Below are 11,637 nucleotides of genomic sequence, written 5' to 3' on the forward strand. Positions count from 1 at the left end.
GACTGCTCACATGTGAGAACTATATACGAGTAGTACTTAGTTCAATGATAACTGATGCAAATCAAACAACAATCTGCGCGTGCGGATACAAAGTGCTAGAAATGTATGAAAAATGCACAATTTCATGTAAATAGGGCTTAAAACGGTACAAAAATGCTATATAAATATAAATTTAATGATTCATGTGATTTTTATGGATGATCTCAACCACCAAATGAACAGAAAATTAAAAACAATTCTCATTCAAACGATGACCTCTCTCTCTGTATTACTACGTTTTTTGTATAAATGTAACAAACAATAGTAGGATAACAGTTATATTTTAATCACGGTTTCAAATATTTTCAAGGGAGACTGCTGTTTTAATGTTTGGGGATTAGTCAACAGAACTGGCAGAAAAAAAAAAATCCACGTTTGCTATCGTTGGAAATATCAAAATGTTTATAGAAAGAAAAACACTATTTTTGTCAAATAAACTGAAACCTTTCCAATGCGACAAAGATGATTTTATGAGTTTGAAGTTTGTGTTCTACTACTATTCCATGGGGCAGCACTCTCCATACTTTATTTCCCGAGAAAATCTAAGAGATACAATAATACCCCATTTCAGCCTCTTATTTCCCGTAACAAAAACGACTCATTTCCACTGAGCCAGTGACTTTAGACCATTGATATCATGCTAATGCTGTTACGTAATCAAGTGTGTGATATAAATTTGACATGTGTTGTTTGAAAGACAAAGGAACAGTATTTATTTGATCATAGAAAAATGCCATGAAAATAATGGGTTACAAGTCAACTTTCATTACACACTGACCGACCCTCGTATCTCAAAAACCACAATACAGCAATGTGTGAAAGTTCATGTTTTGCTTGAATGGGTAAAGTTGTCTTTGGACCACTCTGTATATACATAGTCGTTTAACTTCCCAAAAAATCCATTTTCATTATCTAGATTAGGAGATTATTGAAACGTTGAAAGAAGATTTGAATGGGTACATGATTTTTTGGGAAGTTAAACGACTATGTATATACAGGGTGGTCCAAAAACAACTTTACCCATTTAAAAAGGTTCCTATCTCAAAATTAACTATTAAAATTAACTATCAATCTTCACTTGTTACGTATTATCATGCAGATTATAATTGTCACTTATTTCCATCTCTTTACGGTAGTCTCTACTACTGCCGTATAGAATCTCAAACATTATAATTGATGTTGAAAGCAAAGCAAAGGCGATAAAAATATACATCAAAAAACGATCTATAACGGCTGATATTTTATTCCAATCACGTCGAATGTTATCGGCGGCTTTTCGATGTATAATGTCATTCATTAAAGAGTGTAATTTCCCATTTATTTCCTTAAGCTCCGGCGAAGAAATCCCTCTTTTAATATCACGAATGGTTTCTACCGTGTCACCATTTTTGTACTCTTCTATTTTACGACTAGATTCTGGAATTGTATCCGTTCCACATTGTCTGGATGTAGCTAGTGGTACTTCGCAATCACGTCGAATGCATTTAGAATCTAATTGCAGGTACTTCAGCCCGACATATTTAGGTAGAACTCCAAGGAAAAGTTGCTTAACTCTCTTAGGCACCGGTCTACTCGTGTACTTGCAATGGATCACCAAGGCAGTTGCAACAACTGAAACACATACCATCACGATCATCACCAGAAAATAATTTCCTAAAAATAATAAAGAAACAAAAAGTATTTTTAAGCAAATTTATGTTAGCATTTAAGGATAAATAAATACTTCAGTCATTGACTCATCGATATCTTTTTTTTTATCATGATCACGTGCATTCTTATATAGACCTGTGAAGTGTCGTTGTGGAATTACAAGGGAATATCAATCAGCTGCAGCTAGCATTAAAATAAACATCTCAATGAAAAAGGTGTAAATATCTCAACAAAAAAAGTAATTACCTCTCTTTAAATAATGGCCATTATACGGGATATTGTATTGCAAATCTGTAAAATGCGTTAGAAGCAGAATTTATTTCTGCACATTTTGACACCTCATATTTGTAGCAATCGACTAAATAATAACGTCACAGCGTACATTTAAATCAATTTAACCCAAGATTTGAAAGACATCGGTCCGGTGATCCGAAGGTCCCAGGTTCAAATCCTGGATGGTCAGTAAAATTTTTTCACTGGCTGTCATTTATGTATGTGGAGACTTGTGTTAAAAACCTTTCTCAGAAAAGTACACCTCTGATAAAAAAAAAGAGAATGTCGGGAAGGGAAAGATAAAAATAAAAAAAGGACAAGGAGCCAGTTTCCCACCAAAATTTATCAGGCCATAATAGTGTAAAATATCAAATTTGCCCCAATAAAATCCTTTTTTGGAAGCTCAAACACTTTAACACGTGCAGTCTCTCTAAAAACCTCTATAACTAATATATCCCACCGATATTCATGGGTCAAACTGATGCAATTGTGCTTTTTTTCGTCTATCCCCCGAAATATTTATTTTGCCACCTCTGGTCACAGTGGATAATTAAGTAAGAAAAGAATGATGCGGTTTTTAAAGTGCGCTTTGGTCCATACTCTCCCCAAGTATATAATACAACATGTAAATCTAAAGTTCAGAATATTCTGCATGCTCTGCTTTTGTTTTGAGACATTGTGACAGAACAAACTTCAAACAAATTTCATGGGCAACAATGTGGAATAGAATCAATCAGTTTGTATTTAACACAATAATTAAACTATAAATGTAAGCTTATTAGTTATTATTTAGTATAACACTGCAGAGAGAAGGAAAAATTCAGTAGGAATATGTAAGCCAAAAAATTAAGGTACCAGTTATGTTCACCCCCTAAAGACCAATATTCAGAATTGGAGCCAGCATCCAATATCTGAATCCTTTAGCTCGAATTTAAGACCTCATTCGTTGAATTTGTTCAAGAAATAAAGACACAACGATCCAAAAACCCAAGGAAAATGTCAATTTAAAGTTGCAGTTTTCTCCATTACACGCACTATTGATTTGTACACAAAGCGTTGGCGAACAAGAAAACTAGCGCCGTGCTCTTGGGGCCGTGCTTCCATTGATTAGCACGTTAAAACTAGCGTCGTGCTTTCATTGATTATAACTTGAAAGTGCAACTTTTGATTTCGTTTCTTCAGTAGGTTTTAGATCACCGTTTCTTTAATTCTCAACCAATGTCAACAAATAAGATCTTAAATCAGAGCTAAAGAGTACAGGCATTGGTTGCTTGTTTTAATTTCGACATATTTGTCTTTACTGTTACAGAGGTGAACACAGCCGGTACCTTAATTATTTGGCTTACTGTAGCTACTCTTGCGTAACTGATTCAACCTTCTCAGCCCATAATTGTCCGAGTCAATATTATAACAGCTAAGTGAACTGAAGTACAGCTATTAGCAATTGTTTTATTCAATGACGACAAAAGCAAATATAGCTTCAAATAAAATAGAAATATAGTCATAATATTTTGATCGTATTGTGTTTCATAATGTAGAAATAATACTTTGACGTAAAGTAGCGAAGTGTTTTATTACATTTTGAAATAGCAAATTTAGAGCTGGTTAAGTAACGAGCTGCAAGGGAATTAGGTTGCAACAAATACATGTTATAATTCCTTACACGAAGATAATAATATAATCGAGTCTATTGAATCAAATTGTAGGATGGAGAGGAAATTAAGCTTTCTGTTCAAAAGGTTGGAAAAGGCTGTGTTTATTGTTTCCTTGCTAACGAGTCGTGGTTAATGAATTCTTTGTTCATCACTGGTGGAAAAGACATCATGTTGTTATAAATCTAACGATTGACAAACTACGGGCTGAAATGACTAAAGCGTCTGTTTGTGAGAGTGAGTGAGAATGAGCATGAGGGTGTTTATGGTCGAATCCAATAAAAAGTGTACACTGCAAAAATATTTTGCTCAACATTGAGTAAAAAGGTCACAACTCAACAGTTGAGTTAAAATTACTCAACATTGAGCTCATATAGGTCAGACTCACAAATGAGTAAAACATTACTCAACATGAGCTCAATGTTGGATAATTTGTCTTTCAATGTTGAGTAAAATATTTTTTGCAGTGTATATGGCCATAACTCAAAAGTATTAAACACTTGGCTTTCGTCTTTGTATTGTTCTTATTTGCCTCGATCATACGCTTCGCGCCATACATAATAAGACCCCCTTCTGTGAAAAACTGGGACACAAAGATCCAAACACATGTTATTTCGACCCATTTTTAAATGTACTGAAATAGACGACAGACCGCTCATTTGAAAGAAAATCAGATTCGGCGAAGATTAGAAGGGGATAAATACTTGGATTTGTCAGCTGTCATGTGCGCCTTCTGATTTTTTTTAAATTTTGACCAACTTCACCAAAAATATTTGAAATTTGGGCGAAAATCGGGCTTTTTTATGATTTTTTTTGAAAATTCATCATTTTTTTTACCATTTTTGATGCAAATTTCTCGAAGTTGGTCGAAAATTCAAAAAAATGAAAAAACGGCTCCTAGATATTTTTATGTAGTTTTTAAAAATTAATAAAAAAATAATTTTGGGCCAAGAATTTTTTTTTACGTTGCACGAAAAAAAAAGTGGGCCAAAAAAACCGTTTTTGGGATTTTGGGCTAAAATGAGCATTTTGCCCCAAATTTGACCTCACAGATTCACTTATCAAGTCTTTGCCATTCTAAATATGTATACTTTTATATATTTTAGACCAACAATTTAGCAGTTATGAGGCCCGAAAATGTCCATAATTCCAGGGTTCAGACCAACCTTAAGTGCCTTTGTTTGTTGCTTCAATCCTCATTCAACCGCTGTGAACCGACATTATTAATATATAATAGGGTTTCTAGTATCAATAAACGCACAAAAAGAAAAGTATACATATAAAGTGCTTTTAAAAAAAGTCAGCAAAAACATGTGCATCCAGCGATGCTGAGGTCTTCATCAGTAGTTTCGCTGAGGTCTTCATCATACCTCAGCATCGCTGGATGCATATGTTTTTGCTGACTTGGAACTTTTGCCATGTTCAAGGATTATGTCCGACACAGCATTATATTTCAAGGCCTTTGGTCTTTTTTTGGGGAATGTCTCCGAATCAGTGGAAGAAACTCTACTTGGAACCTAAACAAAGAGAACCTTTGGTCATTTGATGCACGTAAGTGTTCAGTGAAGAGGTCCGCTGGTCTTCTGCAGGTTTCACCGACATGGAGGATGTTGCAGCAGATGCACATGATGATATAGACGACGATGGAGGTGATGCACGTAAATACGTAGGAGCTAGCGGTTACGTATTTGCACGTGTTGCAGCGCCGTCGATTAGAGCTGTAAGTTCCGGGGTCAACAGTATGGTGATGTTGGAGAGTGGGGTGGGAAACTCTCACCAGATGATCGGAGTAGTGGTGGGATCTGATTGGAGAGTTCTGTAGTTTTTTTAAGATACGGATGGGGGTGTTCATGAGATGATAGGTGAGGACTAACGAGGTGCGGTTAGATTTCTTTTGGTCAGATCCCTTTAGAGCTTGGTTTCTGTCGACTTGTTTCACGCATCGGTATGCAGACTGGGTTATATTTGAAGGATAACCTCGGTTTTCAAAGAATCTGTCTATCTCCTTGGCAGCATTGTCAAAGTCATTTCCTCACTGCAGACCCACTTGGCTCGTAGTAGATACTTACTTTTGTAGGTATCGACTTTTATATCTTGACCCAAAATTTTTCCCAGTCTCATTGAAAGACCCTCTATATTGGTCAGATTTTCCTCAGTCTCACGGAAAGACCCCCTTTTTAGGACCTCTCACTGAAAGACCCTCCTCACACCGAAAGACCCCTAGTTTCGAACTGCTGATCACACATTCCCGTCACTTCCAAAGTCGAGTGTCCACCCCGGGCACATGGACGTCCTTGTTTGACCGTTTGTATATATCAGATATGACCTCGTTTGCCGGTGAATACAGGGGTGTGCAAGGTCATGTATATAAGAATGTGGAGTGAGTGTTTCCTGGGGTAGGGCATCTTGATACATACATTTCTTTGTTGTTGTTTTTTTTCGGTTTTGTTATGCGTTAGTCTCAGGTAATATTATTCTACGAGTACGGTTGAATATGCTTTGGTATTTGTTGTGCTTTGCAGTTAATTTGGTATCCAAGATATAAAACAAACTAAACACAACACAAAAAGAAACACCACACTTACATAAGCCATCATAAATCAAAACCTGCTCATGTTATGACAACTTTATTGACACAGTCGTTTGCAGCCAATCTTGTTAGCTCCAATTTGATACCACATTTACTACCAAAAAGCTCTATATTTACAAAGGTTGATACCCGTATATGAAAGTTGGTGCATTTTCAAAAGTTTCAAATCAAAATGATCACGAAGTTGGAATTCTATGCATAGCCAAGTTCGCTTGTCCGCAAACAGCCTGTGTCGACAATCCCAAGTACTCGGTTTATTCAATTGTTAATTTAAAACGCATGGATTGCTACAATGCTTTACTGATGAACACTAGGGCAGGGTGCTATCGATATTACCTACAGCGGTTGTTTCGGGCTATGTCAATGGTCGGGCTCTACAATCACCTCTGCAGGACTGCGTACGTCTTTTATTTGCAACTTTTACAATTGCACCAACTTTCATATACTGTATCAATCTTTACTTCAGAGGTTTTAGTAGGAAAGTATCAAATTAGAGCTAACAAGAAGCTGCCTACGACTGTGTTAATCAAATCGTCACAACCATTAGCAGGTTTAGATTTATGATAGGTTAGATAAGTGCGAACTTTCTATTTGTTTTGTGTTCGTATTGATTGAAAACAATATTATCATACTTAGTAACGTAAGCTCAAACGTCTTGTTTATATTGGTTGTGGGTGGGGGCGCTTGGCTGGTGCGTATGTGGGGTGTAGGGGGTGCGTATGTTGTGGGATTTGTTCGTGTGGTACATGTTGGTTGTGAAAGTTTTGGGTGCGGAGGTGAAAAGTTCCAAACAACGGTCTTACCAAATGTGCCAAAAGGACATTGACATTGGTATTGTTGAATATATATTTTTTTGTTTCAGGTACTTGATAGATTATAAACGTCTTAGGTTTCTCATATATCACGGCCCTGCAAGGTGCTAACACTTCAAAGTGTTCATAGTTCTGGTCGCTAGGGTTCAAATCCCTGCACAGGCATGGAATCCTACGTAATATGTATCATGTTCGCTTCCATCTAGCGATCAATAACCTGAATAACCATTGTGTAATTCAATTCAATGCACAAGCTCATACACATGTGGTTCTTTGATGTCAATCGCATACAATATAACCCGTGATCAATAATGAACGTTGGTCAAAAGACGAGCTTACTGAAGTGAAAAATTATGTACATGCAGATTCATCATTTATGCATATTGCCTTGAAAATCATAAAAGCAACTGCTTGATCAACCCAAATGATTTTATTAGCGTTACTTCTAAACCAAATTTCAAAACCACAAAGTGTTTTACCTGACTTTTGACCCAGAAATGTATGAATTTGATGAGAAATTGTGATGAAAAATAATATTTTACAAGTCAGATTCAGAAAGAGAAAATCTCATTACACACGTTAATTACATCACAATCCAAACATAGATGGTTAAGTTCATGGAGAATGTTACAAACTGTTGTATCTTTTGCCATATTGTTTTTCTTTAGGGAATAATGTTTTATCGTTAAAATCGGACATGAAAACCTATCAAAAACACAACAAAAACGTGCATCGCTATTTGTATACATGAAACAAATTATAAGAATTGTACAGAAGTGACCTAACACTTATGAAGGCTGTATCTTGAGAAAGCGCATGGTCTGATGCTAGAATCTTGGCAAGGACACTCTGGTGAAATAAAGAAAAATATATATGATTGATTTTGTGTGACTTTTGAGCGTTAAATGTTTTAAAATTTAAAATGAACAAAATGCGAGTAACTATGATGTCATCAACATGACAATAATATTCATGATAAATAATTATTGCTCCCTAAAAAAGAAATGGTTAACAAATGGTTTGAATACATCGCACGACCTTATAGTAACTGTTTCTAGAAATTTGTGCCAGTTACTTGTCAATTTTCGCCAGAAAGGAGCTTTTTCTACGGTTACTGTCCAGCTCATTAGCGCGATATGGGATATTCTTTACCTCGAGTTTACTGCCCTCTGTTGACGACAGGGCTTCGAACTCTTATCAAGGCGATCTAAGAAGTGCAGGGCCGTGATATGTGGGCGTTAGTGAATGCCAAAACTGAAGCACATCCGAATGCTTACAGTAGAGCAGGAAATTGGCAGATTATTGACTGTATGTAAAGATCTTATACACCATGTAAACATACCGTATTCGTAGCAATTTTCGGATAGGAACCAAGGTTATAACTGGTACGTTATGTCAGAGCACTGATATTTCCTAGGTTTTTCCACGGACACAAGAAAAATGTACTGGACACTTCGTAATGAAAGCAAGGTGTGTGTGGGGTGTGTGTGGGGGTGTGTGTGCGTCTACAAGGTCAAAATATATTAGGACGATTTGAATACGCACCTTTAGTGTTTCTCTACAGGATGTCGATTTGTACCGAATTTCCATCCTACAAATATACGTATTGTATCAATTGTAATGCAATATGCCAGAGGCATTCCTACAATGCACTATGATTGGGAAATTTGATCAATATAACCTAATTTTAAAGGCAAAGTCCCCATTGCCACACACACAAAATGGTAATTTTAAAACTGCAGCCAACGAGCTAATAGTTGAGACATAACTTATATTTGAGTTTCTTACAGGAAACATTCATATTGTCCTACTGCATTAATTTTATTCATAAGTCTCAATGTTTTGAATGTTAAATAAAAGGATGAAAACACCAGATATTTGCACACAATCCCAATGCAAGGTATGGTAAACTGTGCCACATGTGTACAAAAGCCAGACATACCAAGGTCAGAAACCCCATTGGGTTATGGGAATGCCTTTAAACATCCTCTGGCAATATGCCTATTACCTTATGGGAAGGAATTTATGTACAAATCGACATCCAGTAGAGCAACCAGACGGGTATTACAGTTTAATTTTGCAGGTTCATACTCACCAATTAATGGCGAGTCATCACCCGTCGGAGGCATCGTTTCTGCAATTAGTTGTTGGAATACAACCATTGCTAAGAGATTAGTAATAGAAAGAGTCAACTTCTCCCCGCATTCAGGTGGTAAATAAAATACCATCAAAGACAATGACGATAAAAATACACACGGTAGAATTAGGTACAAGACGTAAAATTCATACTGCCTTTTGAAGATCAGTCGATAGTTAAGCTCATAGTATGGTTCTGGGCAGCATATATATTTCTTGGTACCCTTTTGAACTTTTCCAGAAACCATATCCCATACGCCATTGTGGAGGTATCTGCAATTAAGAACAGAACAGTTAAGACTATAATAGGTAGGATATGATTACAGACACTCTTTTACCAGTCTTCTTAGCTTTGCATCATTCGGCAATAATACCACTTTTTAAATCCACTGTTTAAAATATCATGGCTAAAAAACTTTCGGACTGTTCATAAATATCTACCTATTGTTACCAACTAGTCTTTGATCGGCTATATTAATTTTCATGAAAGTAAGGTAAAATGGCGAAACACCAGTATAAAATTGGCTTCCATCGATATTTAACAATGTTTACCAACAGGACTTATATAGCAAAATCTACAGCGCCGTGTGGAGCAAAAACGATTCCGCCATCGTGATACATAATATATAAGCAGCGAGGGCGCTACTGCTAACCGCTTTCTAGTTTTCAGCAGTAAACGGTGTTATTGCAAAATATACTAAATTACATGAATAAAAGAATCAGTATTAAAGTCTCTACTTTCTTAAGGCCTTGCCTGAGAGGCATGGCTATTTATTATGTGTCTGATATATACATGTAAATGTAGGAGATATCAATAGCGATAGTTGTCAATGTGAGGATGCGATGTCCTTGTGTGATGTGCCATATGCCATATGCGTCTTATGGCGGTTAATTTCAGTACAATACGTATGTATAATTTTAAGCACGTCCTACATAACCACCACCACCAACCCAACGCACACACCCTTTGACGTATACAGCAATATGTGACACAGTAGATCTTCCTTATCCGGGATTTCCTTGCAAAATACTGTAGCCCTTGTATTCGTCAACATACCTGTCTACTTTACCTGAATTTACACCCTACACATAGCCTACCTACACCATGACCCCCCGTACATACACACACACTTATATGCCCAATTTTTTTACAGCGCACACATCGTTTGGTTGTAAGTTATAAAATATATTGTTTTTAATTAACGTACCTTATACACAACCTCGAATTCACTCATACACCCCACCAACACCAAACACCAACATCCCTTCCCCACCCAACCCATACGCACCCCTCCTTCAATTTTGCTCGCGCACGATTACAGTAATAACCACGTCCAAGGTACCTGGTATTTAACTCCCACACAGTGATTAAACATAATTGTATTATCATTATAATTGATTCACTGGCTACATCATGGTAAGAACAACTTAACCTCTTATTTTTTCACAATTATATTATAATTTAAAAAAATAACAATAATATAGAAACGGGAGTGTGAGCCTACCACTCAAAATCCATCCCCGGCTTGAGAAGTAGAAGTACGCATGATCGCGATACTTACTTATCTTGTGTCGCATCTGGAGTTTCTTCGGGAAATATATTTATCTCAGCTCCAGTAAGCCCCCATGATGCAAACTGCATTACACAAACTTGTGTGTCAAAAGGGAAGTAGCGAACTCGTATCAAACAGGAACTGGTGTAGATAGCGGGTGTCAACCACCTCACCAAGCCATCGTGGTTTACAGTGATTATGGTATCTTCTTTATATCTTTCATATTCCGAGTTCACACTGTGGATAAAAAATACCTAATTGTAAGTGTTCATTGGGTATGTGACATATATTTTGAATTCATTATAATTATTTTATCTATAGATCATTCAACCAATTTCAATTAAATTTTTATGGTTTATTTGTTGTCTCTATATATGACCCCTCCTCATATGATGTAACATTTGAAAGCATGTGAGCAAATGCCCACTAACGGACCCCTAGCTACGAGGGGCGGTCAATAAGTTCGTAGAACAAGGTACTTGAAAGAGTACAAGCCGAATTCTTTTTATCTCACTCTTAAACATGGTAACTGCAAGGAGTATTTCGTGATCCTAGCATTCTCTTTTAATGACATTTTTCAGCGAAAAAAGCTTATTCCCAAAATTTCACATGATTCCGAATTTGCGTTTGCGAGTTATGTATGGTTATGTGTATAACACTGCTCTATAAACAATGTGTTGTAATTTCGTTCTGGTATATCAGAACGTAATTCAAATTTCACGATATTTTTGCTAAACGAATTAATCTGCAAGAAATATTTCCAGTGGTTTAATAATCCCAACTTGTTGAAAAAAGTGGGGGGGGATGAGGCTGTGGATCATGAAATGCCCTTTTAATGGATCAGTTTCAAATTTGCTTGAAACGTTCTATGTCAAGAAAATGCAAGTCTTCCGATTGCTCTATGAGCCACTCAGCATTGATCACCATCAAAC

The 11,637-nt window shown here is 36.5% G+C and overlaps 1 protein-coding gene across 1 annotated transcript; it reads right to left on the reverse strand.

Moving 5' to 3' along the window:
- Nucleotides 1-1,120: 1,120 nt before the first annotated feature.
- On the reverse strand, nt 1,121-10,918 carry LOC140152264 (neuronal acetylcholine receptor subunit alpha-6-like). The gene is made up of 3 exons (XM_072174568.1): nt 10,715-10,918; nt 9,112-9,425; nt 1,121-1,692 (listed from the first exon to the last, which is right to left on the reverse strand). Exons 1-3 carry the CDS (start codon nt 10,792-10,794, stop codon nt 1,121-1,123), a joined length of 966 nt encoding a protein of 321 aa, XP_072030669.1. The 5' UTR covers nt 10,795-10,918.
- Nucleotides 10,919-11,637: the final 719 nt, after the last annotated feature.

The sequence above is a fragment of the Amphiura filiformis genome, chromosome 5 (assembly GCF_039555335.1).
Source record: "Amphiura filiformis chromosome 5, Afil_fr2py, whole genome shotgun sequence".
NCBI lineage: Eukaryota > Metazoa > Echinodermata > Ophiuroidea > Amphilepidida > Amphiuridae > Amphiura > Amphiura filiformis.